Genomic DNA, 22,515 nt, shown 5'->3' with positions numbered 1-22,515 from the left:
AATGCAAGAGCCGACATAAACAAGCACCCTGACCTGATCAGGTCAAGACTGCAGTCTGGTGGCTCCTTTTTGTCAAGCCTTTTCTTGTCCGATGCCATAAAAGAGCCTTGCTATGAATAGAACCCTGAAGGCCACGGGGAGGCTATGCTTTTGTGACATCACGCCATCCTTATCCTTGTTCACCATTCCTTGAAGTCGGCCATCCCCGCCTCGGCAAAATACCATCACAGCAAACAATGCTGCTCTGAAGACATTGCCAAGCGGGGGTTCGCTCATGCAAAGGCAGGCATACAGCTCCTTTTGTTTGCGTCTGATTCTCACTTGGATTAATTTTTTTCTCTCTCTCTTCTCCTTTTGATAGCATTATTTGATGCACATGATTAGCTATAGCCCATAGTCTGTCACTCTCCCATACCAGTTCTTGTTTTCTCACCTTCCAGTCGTCGAGTTTCCCATCACTACTTTCGAAGAGCCCTAATGCAAGAACGTCTCAGAAATCTTGAGAATTTGCTCACACAGGCCCGTCTCTTCTTTTTACTGCACAAAGTAATCATCTGGCAGTGGCATTCTTAGCTCAAAGTTCAAGTCTTTTGTTTGCAGAAGTGAAACATATACTGGTAGACATCAGATGAAAAGAATGAGCAGAATTGGCGGCAAGGCCCTATGACCAATAGATACTTGGGCTTCGTCAAAGGATATCATGTATATGTGTTTATGTGCAAATAAAACTGTATGCATTGTAACTCAGCTTATCATTATGTAAGTTTAGCCTTATATGGAACTGTGTGTAAATTTAGCATAGATATATAGAGAGAGAGTAAGAAAGAAAGCAGGCTGGAGAATTGGGGGGGGGGGGGATAGGGAGAGATGGACTGCTACCCGCCCCTTTTTTATTCCTCCATACCAAAGGCCACCTCACCCATCGAAGTGCTAGCTCCGCCCCTTGTGGTATCTATAACAATACGGCCGCCCTGCACGCTCGGCTTCTTCTCATTGTGGGGAGAGTATTGCCTTTCCAGCTACTGTGCGGCTGGCTCAGCATTGCATTGTCGGCCAGCTTGGGCCAGGTATCATTTTCATGCAGCCACCTTATTCCTGCTCCATGTGTGAGAGACTCAAGACTCACAAGGATTGCCGCAAGGGGTCATTTGCTGCAAATTTGTCGCCATAACAATCCGGAATTTGCGTGTGATCGTCGGAGTGGGAGAAGACTGTTTTATCATTTTGTTTCGTTTGTTCGGGGATTTCAGTGATCACACCAGTTCCTGTTTCCATAAATTGGATGACTTGGCCTCATAGACTTCGTGTTTGATTAGGACAAGTTGAGAAGGAACCTACTACCAACCACCGGCAGCACCGATTGTAAAAGGTGAGGTGTTTGGGTCGTATGTATCATTTATCGCACTGCCGTTGCGGCAGTGTAGAGGACTTTCTTCCCACGGGGGCAGGGGGCGGCGGTTGGCTCGTAGCAAGCGGCAGAGAAACAGAAAGCGTGTGCTGCTCTGCCCCCTGACTGCATTCAGCAGCAGTCACAACTACTCTAACCCCCTGAAGACTTGGGGATCCCGGGGATCGCAGCGGGGGTGGCTGTCTGGAGTAGTGTGTTGGGGGCACGACACTTCTCGTCCATTACAATACGCTCGGACTCTTTTTTCTGAAAAGCTCAATTATTTCTCTGAAAAAAAAACCCATGAAGTGACAAACACCTCCCAAATTGTTCATAATCTATTCAGCTAAATGAATAACATTTCTCAGATAAATAGTGTTTTCTTATCTCTTTTTTCCTTTTTTTTTTTGCAGGGGAGTAGTATATTCCCATCTTCATTACTTTACATTGCAATTGGCAATAGAAGGATGAAAGCTAAATGAAAGAGGTTGAAGCTTACCATATCTTCATATTCTATAATCTATAGAAATCTGATGATAAAAAATATGTTTCATTCCATCTGTCCACAAAATACCTACCCTGTATGTTGCTTGTGTATCCATCTTCATTTTGAAATTGTGAAGACAGACAAAATAAAATTCCATTTGATGGGGAAAAAAAGACTTTGGGGGGATTCTCTTCATTTAGATTATAATGGGCATTTGAATATTAGCTTGCAAGTTCAATGTTGAGTCCTTTAAGTCTGTTCCACACCATTGTGTGTGCCATCTCCCCAGTGTTCTTAAGAAAGAAGATATCCTGTCAAGGATATATATGCTGGTCAGTTTGCACGCAACAGTGCCTGGCTCTGCGATGTAACTCAAGAAACTGGCTAATGCCAAAAAAAAGGAGGAAAAATTAAAGGGGGGTGGGGGCTTGTGAATATATGATTTATAGGTGTAAATTGTGTTAAGCCGCTGGTATTGTTATCGAGAGATACAACCTTGTGCCAGATCCTCAGTTTGTCTGGTTTTCAAGGAGAGGTTTCCTGTGGAGTGGAAAAAGACACCATACACTTCCTTGAGAGGCACATCCGCACACTTCTCTCTTTTCTTCAAGTGTGGATACCCAGAGTCCAGCATGCACTTTGAGATATCGATCATCTCATATTAGTCGGAAGGCTGGAGCCCTCCGGTTTTGTCGGAAAATCGTTACAGCATTTCTTTTCTGTTTGCAAAGCTATGCTCTGTACTCTCTAATGTGATGCTCAATGTCATGACATGATATGAAAGTGAATGTAACACTTGTGCTTAGTGATGACTTTTTTCATAAGGATCATGAAAGAGTCAGAAAAGTTCATTTATAGAAGCTTTCGGCAAAATATAGGTAAAGATATAGATAGCGTCATACGAGAGCAGGAAAATCAGTGTTAAGATTACAAGGTACTGTGAGAGGAGCCTATACCTTTGCTTTTTTTTAAATCCCAACAAATGAGGAAGTCTCTTGAGCATACAGCATCATTCTCAATCTCATGTATATGCCTCAGATATTTTTATGGACCTGTTAAGAAATAACCAGTCATAAACAATTGTAAACTTGCTGAAGTGATACTGTATTGTTTTATTCACACTATTCTAGCACTGGATGGATAGATCAAAGTCTTGAATCATTTCATATCTAATCATGAATAATGTGGATGCACAGTATTAAAATATATTAGTTCTGTATTATATGCATCACTAAACACTCTATTCTAACATCATATTTCCGTCTATTCTTTTTGAACATATAAGAGTTGCCTTTTGATTTGTAATTCACTGCAATGTAGGTAATGCATTGTAATGCAGCAGAAAATGCTGCATGAATATTAGAATAATAAACATTTATGTCCTGTGATATTTGCCAAATGCACTATCAAAAAATAAGCCCCATAATTTTCACATGTGCCATTCTTTTGAACTCATGCCATAAATGTGTAGTGCAATGATTAAAATGTTGAACACGCACACACACACACACACACACACACACACACACACACACACACACACACACACACACACAGCACACACACACACACACACATAATTTGGAGAGTCATAAACTGGCAGACTTCTCCCAAAGGTCGGCGTCGAGGTCTCAGTCATATATGGGGGAAATTGTGTAGACTCATTTACCACGAGCAAGGAGCAACCTGTTGAAAGATATTGGACTAACTCAAGAAACATATGTTTGTGCTCCTTGGCTTCAACCTTTACTATTTTATCCAGAGTCCGTCCCATCTCCCCCCCCCCCCCCCTTGAAGATTGATAAAAACGTGTTTGCCAAGGGGAATTTATATATTGACTATTGACAGGACATTTGCGCTATATAAGAAGGAGGAAAAGAAGACAACCTCTTCGTGATAAGAATACAAGGGGTTTTTTTTATCAAAGCATTTTGTCTTTGGGATTGTATTCCTCTGAAGAAGCATGCTTGGACCTCACAACTAACCCAAATCTGGTCTGGTTTGGTCCAGAAGGCCAGTTTCACTTCCTGCTGCTTTTCCTTCATGCCACAGCCATTATGTAATACACATCTTGGGTAGATATGCTTTCTTCTTATTCCCAAGTGCAGCCATAATCCGCTTTTCCTGTTTTCAGTATCTCCCTTAGAAGTTCCTCCTTTGGCTGAAGAGTACTGCCAGTAAGATATGACCCCTTATCTCCTTCCTTGTGAACCTATTGAAGGGGAGGATCTGGCTACCCATTGATAAGATAGAAGAAGAAAAAATTGGTTTTGACAATCTCATATCAATGGAGAAAAAGAGATTAACTAACTCAAAGACCTTCAGGGTTGGGTTCTCTTTTTTTTGTACTTTTCTTTTTTGCTATTTTGTTTTACCAGTAGGGGCGTGAAGTAGGAATCAGTGCATGTCCGCTAGGCTGTGTTGTTATGCACTTTACCAGTCTGTCGTCCTTACCATGTTTGAATCTTCTGCTTTATGATTGATCTCTGACATCTAATTCATGTTACATCATGACGCAAAAAGAATGTTTCGGCCAGTAAGGAAAGGAGGCAAGTGTCTGAATGTTATGTGTGGTATAAAGCCAGAATTACCAGTACTAGTAGTATACGTTCACACTGACTAAGGTCTGTGGAAGTTTGTAGCAATCATGCTCTTTTCATGTATCCCATGACGATATATTGACATAATTATGTGTCTTCTTTTGGAGTAACTCATCACGAATCTGTTTGATCAGTAATCTCTCTTATTGTGTATCTTGAATGGAAAAAAAAGCTTTCCAGCATACACAATACCAGAAATGTTGAATTAAAACTATTTAGCTGTGAAGAAAGGGAGAGATTTTAAGGGTGTAACATGCATGGGCAGTGTTCTATACAGCATGTTTCATACACCAACTGAAGCGCTGAAATAGAGGACGTGGCTGCCGCAAAGATTGCTACGCAAGTGGGAACCTGCCAAGACTGGCTGGCAGCCGGGCAGAGAGCTATCGACAGCCCCACACGCAATTGGCACTGGGCTTCATGCCGCTGCTCTATGATGTGGATTTGACAGGCCTTGTCATGGTCGATACAGATATGAATGGCCTGGCTGCTTGTTCTCACTCCTCCTATGGCTTTGTTGTTGTTGTCACTGTCATTGCTGTCATTGTTTTTGTTGTCATTGTTGTTGTTGAAGGGCATCTTAAATCATTTTTTTTTGACTGCTATAAACATAATTATTGATTGACTGTTTCTCAGTTTTCTGTCAATTCAGTCAAGATGGTATAGCATTGTGTTCTACAATATTCTAGGTCACTTCTGTGTGATATCTGCTAATTTAATTAATTATGATTTACTTTCAAAGACCTTTCTGCATAAGCTTGATAATTCAAATGAAGTGCAGTGATGTGCACGGAAGAATAGGTATCCCTTATTTATTCCTGAGGAAGTAAGTTTTCAAAGCTATTTTTCATAGATTCCAAGGTTGCATATATTTGATATGTTTTTGAATAGTTGATATGAATACACACATCACAAAAAATAAGATGTGTATATATAGGTAGATGTACACTTTGCTTACTGTTCAAAATCAAAATGTGCAGGTCGTTTCTTCCTGCAAAAAGAATTCTTTTTTTTTTTTCTTTCAAAGCTACAAGTAATGAACCACAGGAAGCCATGTAAAGATGGATTTTTTTTCTTTATGACTAAGCAGTGAAATTTGCCTTTAAAGAGGAGCTATGTATGATTCTGAAATGTAGATCCTTTTGACAAATACTTGTTACATGAATTCTTCTAAGGTTTGTTCATCAGTGGATGTAAATTAACATCTAGCTATGTGAAATTGAATATTTCATTTTCTGACAATATCATTAATAAGATGATACAGATACTGGGAATAATGTATTAACAATGCAAAGATCCCTGCACTGATTTGCCACTATAGATTTTTTTTTTTTCACAGTGCTGCAAGTGCAAGAAGATTGTAGATTTTCAAACCGAATGAAGGGATGTTGTAAGAGGAGTGCCAGAACATTATTTGCATTTGCAGTTGGCTAGAGTGAAAAGACCCCCAAGGGTTGACATGATGATATGAGGAAGCCACATAAATTGATGACCACTGAATAGGTTTTTTATGTTGTATGGATTTTAATGACTCTATAACACTGTTTCAACTTAGGCCAGGGTTGAATTTGATGAATGGATAGACGGCGGGTGACCGATGACCAGCATCTGCCCAATTGTCCCCTGCAGCTGAGCGAGGACATGCTTAGTTGTCTACTGTGAGAAGAGGGTTTTCTGATCCTTCTTCAGAAAAGAGAGACCAGATAGATTTGCCTATCTTCTCACCACCCTATTCTTTGATATCTCCCATTTTACTCCTTTTCTTTTGCTGTACACAAAGTTGTTTTTTAATTTCAACAATCTTCAAACCTTTCTTCTTCCCTTTGTGTGTATCTGTTTTAATCTTCTAGTTTTGAAATGAGATTTCACTCAAACTGAGACAAGCAGGCTAGAAAAATAGGTGCTCTTTCAGCAACAAGAGCATGCTTTTTGATTTGTGGAAAATCAAAGCAGAAGATAAAGAAAAGAAAAGAAATGGAATGAAAGAGATAGAGGGGGGCAATGCAATGCCTTTGCTTTTTTTTTTTTTTTGAAGTTCAGTGAAGGAATTTTTGTGTTTTATGTGTCATATTCCAGTTATTTTTTTTTTTGTTAGTTTTTTTTCGTTAAGCCTAATTGCTTTTCAGTTCATGATGACAGAAAAAATTAACCATGACATGTGTCTTGGTTAAACACTTATTCAATACCTCTGACTTACTTTCAAGTTGCATCCCATGATCAGATATAATATACTTTAATTGGTTTTCAACAGGTATGCATTGAATTGATGTTTATGTAATTCCAACATCTGTATGACCTGTGTAACACTGGCTCTGCACTTTTTACTTTATCTTGCAAATCTAAAGTGTAGGGCAAGTCAAGTCTGTCATTCAAGCTAGACCATAGAGGTATGTGCCTTCACTTTTCAGATTGATATGTGATTAACATTTGTTTGAGGCAAGCTCTGCTTCCTTTTGTTTGCACTTTACTCGCACAGCTGTGTGGCTATTGTTGGACGGAGTTTCTGCACTTCGTTGTCTCTGCAAACCATCTTTTGTTTCTATTACCAAGGCAAGTTAAGAAAGATATGAAAAATCCACAAGTGACATCATGTAGAAGAGAGGAAATGTTATCTGCAATTGTATTTAGGAAGTAGCAACTACAACTGCAGCACGAGTGGTAAGCGGGTCTTGGCGTGTCCTTGTATGAGCACTAGAAAGTACTTTAACCTCCAACGAGTGCTGCAGAGAATATGCAATAGTTCATTTGCAAGGGTTAAATGAGTATTACGGGAGATATCTCTTTTGGTTTTGGTTGCCAGTAGTGAATGGTTAGCGCTGTAGGCGTTATCTTGGCCCTAATTCCCACAAGCCAATCTCCTTGGGCTGTCTACAGTGTACCGGGGAAAGAGGAAGTGGGTATCACGAGTTAAGCAAAACAATTGGCTGGAGCACCAGCGATCTTGCTCTGAGACTTTCTGGTGACAACAGAAAGAAGCAAGAAGCCATCTGGGTAAGACGCATTCTGCCATGGCTCCCACTTCCTCCTGTCCCCCAGAAAAGTGCATCTGGTACATAAATCTGTGCCCTAATTATGAATGCATGTAACTCAGCCTTCAGGGAGCAGGCAATATTGTCAGCTGTTATACTTAACCCATTCATATTTTTTTTTTTCCCTTCCTCACATCTCCCCACACAGTGACTGATCCGTGGTGAGTGAAGAACTGGCTGTCAGCTGACTGAATCTTCTCACACCTTTCACACAGCTCCAAAGACTTTGCTCCTGTGAGACGTGACAGTGTGAGACGTGCTCTTGGCCGCGTGCACTGCCCTAAAATACTCTGCTGTTGCTTGGCAAGCCAATGTCTGAGGTTCGGGATGCAGCCGGTCGCCAGCTAAAGCGACGTCGAGTGGATCACGGTCTACCCCGGGGCAGTCTCTTCACAAAAGTCAACGGCATTGCAAGCACTAACGGCGTGTTCCAGGAAAATGTTGAAAACAACTCTGAGGTGTTGAGGAATCTGTTGAATTTGAAGCGCAGTAGTCCAACAGGCTCCCTCGGTTCGAGTGGTGGGGCGGAATCACTTGTGCAACCTTTGATAGCAGATTGCCACAACAGCTCTGATCGGGCACTTGAGGAGGATAATACAGAAGGCCTGGACGGCCAAGACATTCCGCAGGACCGGGAGTCCGACTGCCCTGACACGGCCAGAGACAGTGGACACTTTCCAGCCATGCCCACTGCACAAACAGCCCAGTGGGAAGAGTGTAACGGATCCAGCAGTCCAATGCAAGAAGCCATCACCGACAGTCTGAAAGCCAAGCGTGCCCGTGTGGAGAACATCATCACCAGCATGAGGCACTCACCGCCTGCCGTCAGCCCTCCCGACGCGGCCAGTCTCGAAGACAGCTTGCGAAAGCCACGCCGCAAGCAGTATCAGCCCCAGCAGCAGCGATGGGACTCAGGGGATGATGAGGCTCCCTCAAAGACATCACGAAAGGAGGAAAAGACAAAGCTTAAGGGAATCCTCAATCACCTCCAGACGCAGCTCGACACACTGCAGGAAAAATATCACACTATGTTTGATGAGGAGGATGGCAGTTTATCAGACAATTCAGATGATTTGGATGACATAAATGAACCTATTGAAATGCCCAGTGCAATCCCCAAATGTGAAATGAATGGCGTTAGTGACAATAGCTCGCCTGTAAGACAGAGTAGTGAAAGGAAGCGAAGAGCTGATGGCAGTAGCGTACTTGACAGCACGACGAGCTACATTGTCAAACAGACTCTGAAAGAGGAACTGCCACCTTTGTTGCTTAACGCTGTCGATTCTGTTATAAACAAACTCACCAAGAGTGCCCCGAAACATGCCAGTAACAACAACTCAACTCACGCTGAAATAAATCAATCTAGGAATTCAGTACTAGCACCCCAGCACACCAGCCCACCTCCACAGGCCCTGTCGATGGCGGCTGAGCACAAGCCCACACAGCCACCCATCCTCCCTCCCTTCTTCATGCGCCCCTTCCCCACACCGCTGGAGCAGACAGAGGCCATGGCACTGGTGGTGCCTAGCCGGAAGCGGGTCCGTAGCGATCGGTCCCCCATCTCCTCCTTCCACCCGGGGGACATGCCCATGAAGCCAGAGCCCCTGATACCGATTAGTCTGCCTACCTCCGTGGCCATTCCCAACCCCAGCCTCCACCACACACTGGCCGCTTCCTTCATGTCACCATCCATGGCTGATCCGCGAGAGCACTTTGAGAGTCTCAGGTACATTCTTCCTTCTACTTCATGCAAGAAAATATCACAAATGTAACTCACAATATTTTTTCATGGTTGTTGCAGTAGAAATAGTTATTTCTGTTGGAGTGTTGGGTAAGGTGTATGGCAAGATAATATCAAATGCTAAAATACTAGGTAAATTAATAACTATGTAACTACCTATATAAGTTAGCTATTTACATCACTAATACATTTAGTAGTAAATATTTTGATATCTTGTTGATGGTGATTGAACAAAGAGATGACTCACAGATTCAGAGTCAACTCATATGTAGCATGTTTACATACACCGTAGACCACACTTTGTTAATCATCAGTGGCATTTATACATGAAAGGAACATCTTGCAGTATGATGGCTGAAGAGTTGGATTCATACCAACTGTTTTCTTTGTTTAGTCTCTGTCTATGTTCAAAACAAATGAGAGCACATAATAACACCATGCAGTTATATATCTATTCATATTTCTTTTCAATTATGACTTTGTAGCATTACTATCTACAAAGGTATGTGAGTGGGCAATTTTCCACAGAAGAATGTGTGCTAATGAGATTGAAATTAAACACCACATTAAATTTGCCCATGATGGTTTGCTTTGCCATTCGCATCTGAATTCTTTGCAAATTATGTTTTAACCCTAGCATTATGCCCACATATTGTGATGTTCTACAAGTCATGAGGTTGTAAGAAATGCCTAGGTATGCCATCTTAAACATCTGCCTTGCTGACGGATGTCTGTAACCTTTGTGACAGGACTTGTTGATGAAGATTTCAGATCTTGAAGCTGCATTATAAGGTGTTTTGACCATCATGTTCAGCTAAGTTGAATATCAGATGGCATTCATTCTTGATCACCACTTGTGCTGTCAGTACATGCATTCTTTGAGTGAAAACGTCATGTATTTTGTCCTTGATACAGTGTGATATGATATTTCATAAGCTCATTTTGCAACTGATTTTAAGTCCAGTTTAGGATTGAGAAACATGTATTCACCTTTATGGTTAAAAGCCCATGTAATTCAGCAACTCACAACAGCAGTAACACATTGCTGTTTTCAACAGAAGCATGGGACATCAACTTTTTCGATGTGATAAAAGCTCATTTGCTATCGATTTGAAGTCCAGCCAGGGACTAGCCAAGATTTGTTGACCTGTCCAACAAAAATCATTTCAGCAACTCACACAGTTTGCAACTGGAAATTCTCCTCTCAATACCTCAACTGAGTTTTTTTTTTTCCATTCTAAGTATGTAAACATGAGATAATATATAAATGAGTATAATTCAGATAGGTAAATTGCGCTTATGATTGTAAGTGTTAATATTCTCAAGATTTGTAGTACAGTAGACTTTCAGGCACAATGCCCCACAGGGTAATTATTGCACTGGTTAGAGCTCAGATCACAACCATGGATGGAAATGCAGACTCAATTGTGTGTATTTTCTAACGGCAGAATCATGTCTCCTGCATAGCCAAGATGCAGAGTGGACTTTTTGTCAACATTTACCATGCATTAGATTACCCTTCTTCGGAGTGCATTGAGTTTAACGTTGTGCTGATAGTCCTCCATGCTCATCAACTTGATTCTTGTGTCTTACAAAAGCAATGCCGGGGGAGTAACTTGATTCTATAACATAATATATCATCCATGGGTATCAAATAGCATGGACCCATTCACAGTTGTTCTTAAGATGTTGGACCAAAGGAAAAAAAGTAGGTAGATAAATGAAATAAATAAATAGGTCGACAAGGAGTATGCAACTTTTGGGCAACTTCCCCTTAAAGCGCTCTTAACAAAACACTGAGAGGAAGAGAAGTAAATGACAGCATGAAGTTACAAAAAAATAGTTCAAGTCATTTTATTACACAGCAATAAGGCGCAGCACTGTGGAATTCTTGTGTGTGTGGTTGTGTTAATAGGCAAAATAGCGTTTGCTTTTGTTTTCTTCAAGAATATCAGTGTGATCTATTATCTCTTTTTGTGTGTTTGTTAGTTTGGGGGGGGGGGGGGGGGGGATGGGGCTTGGGGCAAATAATTTAACTCCAACTTACTGTCATGTGTATAGTTTTTGACATTAATAACCTTGTCTTTATCTTCAAGCATTCCATAATAGTTTTTTTTTTTTTAATGTGGTCACAAAACTAGGAAGATGAAAATAATTGAGCAGCATTTTCTTTACTTGTGCCTTGAAAGACAAATTGTATGAGGCAATCTAACCACTTACTTTGATAAAAAGAATTTTAAAAATAAGGCAGTGACACAATCAATGATGTATGCTCTTACCTCAAAGATGTGGATAACTGATTTATGTCCTCTTTCTTGGGCAGTTCATCTAATACTTAGAAGTCAGGGTAATGGATAGGTATAATACCACCAATGGTGCGCATCGATAACAATAATGGCTCCCTTTGAAGACTAAGAGAAACACTGCATGTGTGGAAATCACCAAAAGTTGGTTCATCTTCAGACGCCATAAATCATTTGCCTGAGCTACTAATCTCTCCATCTATAGAATGATTTTTTGTGACCGGTATGAAGTCGACACCACTCAGAACCAAAGCAGTCATTTAGTGGGAGTTGAGAACAAATGAATGAACAAAAGAAAAGACAAGCATTAAAGTGCACCACATCCTGTGAAGCAAAGGTCAGAAAGAGCATTTAATAGCTGGAGAAGGAAATATAGTTTGTGGTTAGGAAGACTGTGTTTTCATCCTGGAATTGTCACGATTTCACATAATCCTTAAGGATCTTGCCAAGACTTTGCACGGGATCAGCTCCTTGTAATGCAGACAGCTCAGCTTTCACCAACTCTCACTTTTTTTCCCCCCTCTTTTCATGCTGATGTTTTCTCACCAGCCAAAGCGCTATTTCAGGATCAAACCTCGTACAGTCAACAGTGTCAATCACTGGATCATTGAATCACGGTCTTACCGTGGGATTTACATCAATCTTGTGGACGCAAAAGGAATTCTCCTTGCAGCCTTTCATTAGCATAGGAAATAGTTCATTGTGATTGTCAGTAAACTTCACTTGTTGATCAAAAGAAGGAAAACATACAGACATGGAAAAACAGAAAGAGAGAAAATGGCTTAAATTACTTCTGCAAGTGTGGTGGGGGGGGGGGGGGGGTTGAGAGGAAGAGAATAGGACTAATAAAAGACTATCGTCTGTTTTTCTGTGACCCCAAAAGTGCATTCTTCAAACGAGTCCTGAATTCAAGAAGCAGATATTTTGGTTTCTTACCCGGAATGACTGGGCAATTAAGTCATCTAAAAATTACAAACTGTTCCATGAGTCCCTGATTTATTGATGATTGTGTGCATTAGGAAGCATTCCCGCAGAGTTGACATTTTGATCTGCTTCCACGCGGACCAGGTTTCCTTCTTTCTCCACGTCAGCTCACTCTTGTGTTTTCTCTATCAGCTCGCTTCTTGGCTATTGCTTAAACACTTCACCTTCATGTCTCAGACGACCTGGAAATGTAACTAATTCTGATTGAAGATGATTCCGACTTGGCTAATGCCGCACCGTTAATCACAGGAATTGCCTGTAATCTCCTGATGTTTAATCTTTAAAAAAAAAAAAGCTTACTCTCATATCGTATCCTGATTATCAAAAATCAAATACATCAAGAACATGTTCAAGATTTTACTACACAAGACCATGACTTGGCTACTCTGCTGGAGATTAGAGTTGTTGGTTGTTGTTGATTTTTTCAACATCAGAAAATAGTTCTTCAGTTTTCAGGAGGCAAAACAGGGTTGAGATCAAGAACAAATTTCAGCTCTTTCGGCAATGGCTCACAGCAAGAAGGAAAAAAAAGGATGCATCTTTTTATCAGATGTTCCCACTCTCTCTGTGATTACTCGAGGATTAGGTCAAACCTTGCGATCTGAGTTTCTCTCAAGCTTCAAGCTTCAAGCTGTGCTTCATTTGCAGATTTATATGAGCATTAACAAACATTTTGGATCTGGCTTCTCCCCCCCCCCCCCCCCCCCCCCCCCTCCCTGACTCTGGGGGGAAGTATATATCCTAATCAGTATTAATGCTGGAGTCATTTTGTGAAGACCATCCAGTAGGCAGACACATTATATGGGCACAAGAAGGTGATTTCCTTTGCCAAAAAATAAAAGATTAAAAAAAAAATGAGTCAGAAGGAGCAGGTAAGAGTCATTCCTTGGCTTAGCTTGATTTGCCCTACTCTTGCAGGCCTTGCTGCCTCATGCACACACCTTGAAAGTGTTAACCCCCATTTTTTTTTTTCACAAGCAGAGAATCAAATTTGCCAACTCCTAGTAAACTTCATGATCTTGCTGAGCCACTTTATGCTGCCTTAAAGTATTAGTCTGTGTGTATCATGTTATACACGTTCTTGAGCCAGGAGAGAATCAATTCTACCATGCATGAATATGGTATACTGAATGATAGCAAATGTGTGACATCTCATATAAATTGCTTTCATCACAAGACACACAGCAGATATTAAAAATGCTCTAAGAAAACAAAATAGAAAATGCGAAATTTGATATAACCTGATGCCAAACACCTTTTGAGATGATGTGATACGATAATTAAGGAGTCTTTCAAAGACTAGTTACTTTCAATTACAACACCGTTGCTTCGTCTTTGAGTATGGAATAGTGATGTTATAGTCACCATGTATGAGTTGGAACATTTATGTGTTTGTATGCGTGGGTGTGTGTGTGTGTTTCCCTTCATTGCTCTCATAGAGTCATAGAAAGATCAGGAGGATGTTTCTAATATGTGTACATCTGAATGCATTGTTGGGGGTCCTTCATGAATAATGGCCTCTTGTCTTCCAATATGAATCACCCCAAGATGAGCTGCCTGCCTTCTTTCTTTGCACCTTTCAGAGTCGTGTGAGAGGTTACCCCCCCCCCCCCCACCCCCATTAAAAAAAAAAGCGTTCATCTCTTCTACGGCCATGAAGTCTTCCACCTGTTGTATGGAGTGCATTTCTCAAGATACACAATGGCTGCTTGTCACACCACAGGATATTGCAAGATGGCGTGCAAAGAATCGGCCGTAGGGGCTTTTCATACTGACATTGCAAAAACATCTTCGCAGGAAATCTGCGTGCATAGGGACCTACAGCAGTTTTTTTTTTCCTCTCCCCTCTCTCCTTTCACTTTCCTTTCTTCCGTTTTTGTTTTGATGGATTTGATGGGGTTACAAGAAAGAAAGAGGCAGAGACGCAACGAGCAAAAGAAAGGACAAAAAAGAGAGAGTTCGGACATGTGTATCTATCTGTGAGGTTCCATCTGCAGCCTACATTGTTTGAAGGAAGATCACTCATTCAGAAACTAGTCATCAAACACTTTTATTGCCCATCTTCAGGAATAGGCTCACCTGTATTTGCAGTTTATGAGTGATGTTCCTTACTTCCTCTTTTTAATGGTTTAAGATCATCTGCCAGCGTGATATGAATATTTCAATATTGTCAATCAGTTATATTACTTAAAAGAGTTGCTACATATATGCCGTACCATCCATTTTGCATTCTCATTTCGCTGTAACTTCGATCAGAATTTTGGGTCACCTTTGACGAGTGCATGTGTGGATATAAAGAGTTATATACCATATTCACTGCGGTGGTGATGTAAGGACAGATTTGGATAGCATTCCTTACACACATGCACACACACATGCACACACACACTTTGAAAACCAATTACATTATGTGTGTGTGTGTGTGTGTGTGTGTGTGTGTGTGTGTGTGTGTGTGTGTGTGTGTGTGTGTATGAGCTATCAATCCACCATGTCTTCTATTGTTGATGCATTTATTTGCATCCCTCTTGAAAATGCATGACATTTCATCTCCAATTTCAATTTATTTGATCAATCATAAATATGTTGTTGTTGTGGGTTTAAAAGAATATGAATTTCTAGATTGATGTGCCTATTATTTTCTGTAGCCTGTTTTTAAAGATTTTCTTTGCTGCTTTTTAAACATTCTTCCAGAGAGTCCAAACCAAACACAGACAGGTCAGCAATGACCAAGCACTGTAGCTTGATTAAGGGTTTTGATTCTGTGATTTAGGTATATGATGTGTGTGAGGATTATTTGTGAGACATCAGTTGATCTAACACAGAAATATACATTTCTGGAGTGCAAGAATGTATGTAACAGACACTATTGAAGTTTTGCAAAGTGCGTTTCAAATTTCAGCAAAATATGTCGGAGTAAAACTACCCTCAAAGCATGTGGCATAAGCAATTTATTTCAAAACTATGGAATTAAAATTACACCATTTCCTGGGCTTGTATCCAGCAGAGTTGGTAATCTTCAAGAGAGAGATCTATTTGCACACTTAGTTTAGAGTGCTACCAAGCTTTTGTAAAAGTCAGTATTTGGTCACAACTTTGGTTTCAGTTTCATATGAGGAAGAAAGATTCATGGACCTAATACACAAACTCTGATATTGATTTTCTTCCTTTCAGCAGTTTTACAATCATCTTGTGTGAAACTACATAATTTGTTCTGTTCATACTATCAAACTGCTGACAATGGCAAGCATTTCTCCGTGTGTGCAGCCTTTATTCTGCCAGGATATGATTTTTCTCCTCAGAGATGTAGATATCTCCAAAGTTATGTTACCATGTGGATCATAGAATAATTCGATATTTTTTAAACTCACGTATATGTGTATGTATTCATATATAATATGATTATTTCAACATTTATCTATTTATTTATTCATTTATTTATTTATCTATTTATTTATCTATCTATCTGTCTATCTGTTTGTTTATTTATCTATTTATGATTTATCTATTTATCTATCTATCTTTCTATCTATCTATCTATCTATCTATCTTTATATAGCTTCATTTATTCATTTGATTATTCATTCATTCATTCATTTGGGATTGAAGCTGTCATGTTGTGTATATAGCTTGCTGTTGAAAATTTAGCACCAAGTGCCAACCCAGTTGTGGAATGTTTGAAGTCTGAATGTCAAACATACTCGGTCATATTCCACTGAATGTTTGTAATGCCATCGCAGGAAAAGTAATATACAGTACCAAATCCAAGCACATCTACATGTACAGCATCTCCCTACTAATGTGTACAGGTGGTATCATTAGAAACAATCAGTGATCATTTTTATGTTCTGTTTCATCTCTTCCCCCTTCCAGAGGGTACCAGAACAGTCCCCTCATCTCCAGCACTCACTTGTCTCCCCTGCACTACCTGAGCGACCACCGGTCCTCGCCCGGGAATCTCTCCCACATCTCGGGGGAGAGCCCCGGCTACTCCATGGTTAAGCATGAGGGCCGGGATACCTCACCGCACCACCTTCACGAGAGACCCAGCTCAGCAGACCTCTCAGATTACTCCCCAGTCAATGGAACAATATCCTTTTCATGATTTCCATTATTTTTCTTCACTTAATTATGTATACATATATATGTATATATATTTTTTTTTTCCTGCCCTTGTTCATTCATTTATATTTCCATCTCAAACAGAAACTTGCAAATAGGAGCTTTCACAGAAAATAAGTACATAAAAATATTAAGATTAGAATGTACAAGAAATGAAATGTATACCAGTAAGTTTGCATTTAATAAGGAGGGTAAACAAAACTGAAGAGAAAATGCTGGAAATAGGGAGAAATGATGAAGAAACAATTCTTGTAGGTTGCATTCCCCTCCAACATAATAATAGAAATGACACAATTGATACTATTACATAAAAAAGCTGAATTGCAAAGCTTAATTACACAAACTAACTAAGAATAGAAACCTAACTACCCCTTTGAAATGAACACCCAGACAAATCCCAATACTGAGTCGCTCTCATGCAAAAAAAAAAAAAAAATGGAGAAGGAAAAAACAACAACAACAAACTGATAACGTGGTATGAAAGTAAAATTCTGGTTCTTTTGCAACTATTAATGAGTCAGCAAGGTTTCACAATTTCATTGTGAAAATGTATAAAACTTTGGCTTTGGCCATAAGGCTAAAATAGATTTTTGTATATAACTGAAAAGATTTTCTTCAGATCAGTTTTGAAAGAATTTGCCTTGTTACTGGAATAGCAAAGATTGAGTGTGACTGTAGATCAAGATAATTTTTTTGACAGAAATTGAATAAGGTTGAGGAGCAATCAGCTATTTAAAGAAGTGGATAAGGAGTTAATGTGAATGATAAAACACAAAGGTTTGGTGAGCTTTTAAGTCCAAGTACAGGAGAGTCGATCATTATATTCACAAGGAACTTGTGGAAGGCGTTGACTGTCTTGCAAACAAGTTGGGAATGTCCTCGGAGCCTGTTTCCGCATGTCAATAGCAGTTTGAAGGATGAGATTGAGATGATAGTAAGTGGATAGTTGACCATGAATGTTTATACATTTATGTGATGTATAGATTGGCTGCATTAAGTCAGTGGACATGGTTTTCTCTGGCCTGTTGGACTTTACCTCAGCCGCTGTCAGTGAGAGGTTGAGAAAAAAATTTAGAGGATGTTATTTCTCACCATCTCTCCAGGAGAGTCTTTGCATGTCAAAGTGCTTTTTCTCACACAGGAGATGACAATCTTAGCGTATTCTTACCATCAGGGAACATTTATGAATGTGCAAAATCGCGCATTGATGGTAAAAGTTGCTATGTGAGGCAAGTGTGCCAAAAAACTGACCCAGCTGGCAATATGGCCAGAGAAATGTTGCATTAGAAATTTCATCACTTTGCGGCGTAAATTCTCATCACTTTGGAGAACTTGTGATTGTTGTCAAGTGACTCCCACCCACCTCATGCGCACAAAATGTGAATAGTGAGTTTCCTGCCGGCCAAGGTATGTTGTGCTTTTAGTGTCATATAGTTACAACTACAAGCGAAGGGCAAAGTCTGTTGCGCATGTGCAGTATGGGGGTTTTTTTTTAAAAGAGAGAAAAATATCCACAAGTTATACCAATTATAGTAACGTTATTATAGTGAGTTTTCATTGCAGCATGACTGAAAAAAAGCCCAACTTCACAAACTCAAATGTTCCTAGCACTCATTGAGAAGTGGCCTAGAAAGAGGGCATGCTCACAAGAGAATTTTGGAATGTAAAAAAAAAAGAACCAGATGACTCCTTTTTCTGAGGACTTCAGGAAGTCATTTACCTTATTTTTTTTTTTTTGTTAAGCCAAAATGCATCAATGGCATTCATGGTTTACTTTGTCATTTTCTACATCATTAATTATTTCTCAATAAGTGTGATGTTTTTGCACAATAACCTGGAAGTGCTGTGCTTACTAAACTGGCAGAGAACAAGAAGCAGTCTTGGAGATCCCATTTAGAACTGCTGAGACCCAAATGCGGAAGAAAAAAAATCATCACTCTGGTTTTTCAGCTGTGAGTGATTAATTTTGGGTCACAACAATGATTTGAGGCCGCCCCCAAACTGGGATTAACATCCCATGGAAGGCAAGAGAAATACTTCCATCTATGTCAATACAGTCTGCTCTTCATCCTAACAATGGTTGTTTCTCTCTCATAACTCCTTTTAACCTTGCACCTTTTTTATTCTTTTCCCTCTCTCTCTCTCCCTCTTTCTCTTTCACTCGCTCGTGCTTTATCTTGGTCTTGATCACATGCGCGGTCAATTTCTTATTTTCATAGAGGCGTCTTCCTTTCCCACGGCTCCCGCTCATGCTTGGGTTGGTGATACTGTAACCAACACAAATAGCCGTAGACGGAGATCTTGAGTTGTGCACGTGAAGGAAACTGGCCGCGGAGCCTGTTGCTGGTATTGCCATTAATTCAGGAAGTTGCGTGCCAGCAAAGCCAGTCAAACTTTCCTTCAAGACTCCAAGAAGCAAGCACTCGGAAACCAAACAACCATATCATGTGACTCGTCTTGGCGTCAATACTTCGGGATTTGCGAGAGAAAGAAAAGCTTTCCAATATGCCGAGATGTTTTTCCTGCTAATAATCGATGCTATCGGTGACGTGTTCTATTTTCACTTTTGACACAGGGGTTTCCTAATGAGTTCGGTGCAGCAGCTGGGATGATATGTGGTGATTTTTTTAATTTCTGACACAACTCCTGGTGCCGCAGTTTCCGGGTCTGTGGTATTTTGGTTCCTAGTAATCGGGTCTTTGAGAAGGAATGTTTTGGTTATATTCCAGTACACACACATAATGAGTGGCAAGTTCAATGTACTTAGTCATTTGAGATTTCTTAAGTAAGTTTTCTTGAGTGGGATGAGCACAAAAGATTGGCAACTGCAGTTGTTTGGGGGTGATTACAGCATTTAGTGCTGAATCATGTGGGAAGAAGTTGGTTTATTGTGACCAAGAGAATATTGGCAAAATGGAATGGCATGACCAAGATATAAACACACAATGTACGAGGGAAATAACTCAAATACATATTTTTTTTTTAGAAATCTGCTGTCAAATTAAACATTTCTAGCATACATAATTTTCTAAATAATTGTTGACTTTCTTTGCAGTTCATGCATTTGCATGTAATTTTTTGTATGTTCCTTCGTCTACAATATCTCTGTAACAACAACCAAAAAATTTGCCTTTCTCTGCTTTTTCAATTTCATCCCCCAATCATATCTGATGGTATTGAGAGGCAGTTTTCGTTACGTCAAGATGGCCATGTTTGTATATGTGTGTGTGTATGTGTGTGTGAGTGTGTGTGTGTTTATTTGTCCTTATTTGTGTTTCTCTCCCATGTTTTCTGTGTGTCCCTTCCATCCACTAACCCCCCCCCCCTCTTCCCAGTTGCGTAGAGTATTTGTTGCTCATTGAACTCTTAGTGATAAAGCTGAGGGGATTGACTAAGTTCAAATTGATTCATAAATCTTGGCTGATAAGATGCAGCGAGGAGGGCAATGTACTTTGTGGGTACTTCAACATGACTTCCTTGACTCAAGACTCCAAATCTAATGTACATGTCGAGATTTCTTGAAAGACCTTTTTTTTTTCCCTCCTCCGTTGGCAGAGCATGGCCGCTGCGGAGGCTGTGCTGGCTATCTGATGTGGAGTCAGGTTATTGTATTTCTCAATTATTGTTCATATCCATGGAGTCCTTTATGGGTTGGTGTATATGTTTTTTTGTGTGTTCCAAATTCTTTGTGTGATATGAACCATGAACAGCTGCGTGTGTGACATACCAAACTGGTTATCCTGCAGAGATTAGGTATTCTGCAACTTTAGATACACATTTCAGATGTTTGATACCACACAAGCTTCACATTATTTGTTTTTGATTTTCAGTTTTGTGGTGGTAGTCTCATTATGCGTGTTTGTTTGTTGCAGCAGCATGCTGTGGATTTTCAGTTGAAATCACGAGTGTTGCAAAAGTTTGACAATGCATGGGTAGTATTCCATAACTTTATCAGATTGTTTATATTTTGTTTGGCCTTTGGATCAAGAATATATTCACCCAATGTAGAATGAGTGAAATTGATATTGTAACTGGAACCCCATGTGATTGCACTCACTCTGGAAATGATAAGTAATTCAGCTTCCTCTTCTTTCTTTTTTATGCAGCCACTCACCATGCTTCATTGTGCATTTGAACCACAAATTGTACACATACCATATCACAGAGTTAATTTCTCAAGGGCATAGTGTACACAAATATGAATTACCTGTGCCTTCCCCCCCCAAAAAAAAAAAAACAACAACAGCAACAACAATAACAATAACAATCAAAAATAAAACAAACAAACACAACAACAAATGTTTGGGCAGTGAGTGATGATCCTGTGTACATTTTTTCCCACTTCATGGGCTGTAATGCTGTTTTGCTGCCAGTTTTTATTTCTATTTCTTTCAAGGAAAAAATGCTAATCTTACTATATAACTATGGGTGGCTATGAAAATGATTCTTACCATTTACTAATGACTTTCTTGTTCACCAAACTTGATAGTAATCTGTTGAAAAGTTAGGTATGACTGACATACAAAAGGTGTTGACAAAATTAGAGATTGATCCAATGTCATCTGTGGATTACTTCAATGGCAGAATATCAACACATCTCTTGGCTTGCATGAGTGTAGCGTATTTATAGTAGATTACAACTTAGAGTCACCATTTGCACTTGATCTAACGATGAACTCTTGTAGGATCAAGTTACAGAATGCCCCAGGAGTCCTTGAGAAAGTGCTTGCCTCTTGTGAAGCCATTGTGCCTCATGTTCCATCCAAGAGCCAGATCTATTCTCTGGTAAGGTTTTTCGATAATGAAGGGAAAGTAATGAAGTAATGCAACAACCTGAGAATTCTTGGAAAATTTATCCCGTTATTTCCTCGTGAAGAAAGTGGGCATTTCCGTTTGCTTCTCTAAGCATCGCTGTCGGGATATCCTGGTGTGTTATCTGTAGAGTCATAACTGGCTCTTTAAGGAGGCCAAGTTGCAGACCATCTTGTATTTTCTAGGCACCCTCTCATTTTTGCTAGAAATAATTCCAAGACTGATGGTAGTTCTATAGCATCGGTTAAGTGTATTTGAGACACATACCAACATCCACTACTATGTGTACTACAGATTATGTTGTATTAGTAATCATAGCCATAATTATTTTATTTAAAGCAGTCCTTCCAGGCAATATTAAAGAAAAAGAGAGGAATGGCAAATTGAATGCAGTTGATTTCTCGTAGGGGGAAAAAAAACAACAACAACCAAATGGATCCAATGTTTTTGTGTGAACATGATTTCTGTAATTGCAGGGAAAATGAGTAGCATAGAAGGATTTCTTCCTTCTATTTGGTCTTTTTGCTATGCAACCCTTACAGACAAAGACTACTTCTCTTCCCTTCACAGTGCATGAGAACAAGCTGAGGACCTATGACTGACTGTATTCTTGGAGGTTAGAATCAATGGCCACAAAATTGATTTGTTTTGGTGGCAACAAGGACATATTTTTGATCTGGCTATTATATTCATCTTTCCCAGTTACTTAGCTGATTTCTTCCTCCCCACAATGAGCGTTTTCTTTGGCGGACATTATTGGTTTGACTTCCCACGGAGAGGTTGTTGATGCTTTTTTTTTCTTTTGCAAATCATCAGTTTTGTTTGTTCGTCTTCACGGTTGAAAAGTCCTTTATCTCTATCGGGGCATCGGATCGATCCAGCCAGTTTGTCCTCACAGCCATTATTTCTTCCTCTAACAGAACAATTCATTGCCTTTGCTCCAAGTTTCATCCCTGCTTGGTCCCTGCTCCTAGAGGTAAATTCAGATGTTGAGTTGTGACTTGCCAGTGTGTTTTCCTCCTCGTCCGTCCCCCCCCCCCCCCTCATCCTCCT

At 39.9% G+C, this 22,515-nt stretch overlaps 1 protein-coding gene across 1 annotated transcript in view; it reads left to right on the top strand.

Moving 5' to 3' along the window:
- Nucleotides 1–1,012: 1,012 nt before the first annotated feature.
- Nucleotides 1,013–22,515, top strand: part of LOC139744152 (prospero homeobox protein 1-like) — a 39,403-nt gene continuing 17,900 nt past the window's right edge. The window contains exons 1-3 of the mRNA XM_071654606.1: nucleotides 1,013–1,369; nucleotides 7,652–9,229; nucleotides 16,402–16,618. Of these exons, the coding sequence (XP_071510707.1) occupies nucleotides 7,815–9,229; nucleotides 16,402–16,618 (1,632 nt within the window). The 5' untranslated portion in view covers nucleotides 1,013–1,369; nucleotides 7,652–7,814. The remainder of the gene's footprint in view (nucleotides 1,370–7,651; nucleotides 9,230–16,401; nucleotides 16,619–22,515) is intronic.

The sequence above is a fragment of the Diadema antillarum genome, unplaced genomic scaffold (assembly GCF_040938485.1).
Source record: "Diadema antillarum isolate AM-2024a unplaced genomic scaffold, OU_Dant_1.0 seq00001140_RagTag, whole genome shotgun sequence".
Lineage (NCBI taxonomy): Eukaryota > Metazoa > Echinodermata > Echinoidea > Diadematoida > Diadematidae > Diadema > Diadema antillarum.
The sequence above is the reverse complement of the archived record's forward strand: the minus strand, read 5'-3'. Positions and strand labels throughout refer to the sequence as shown.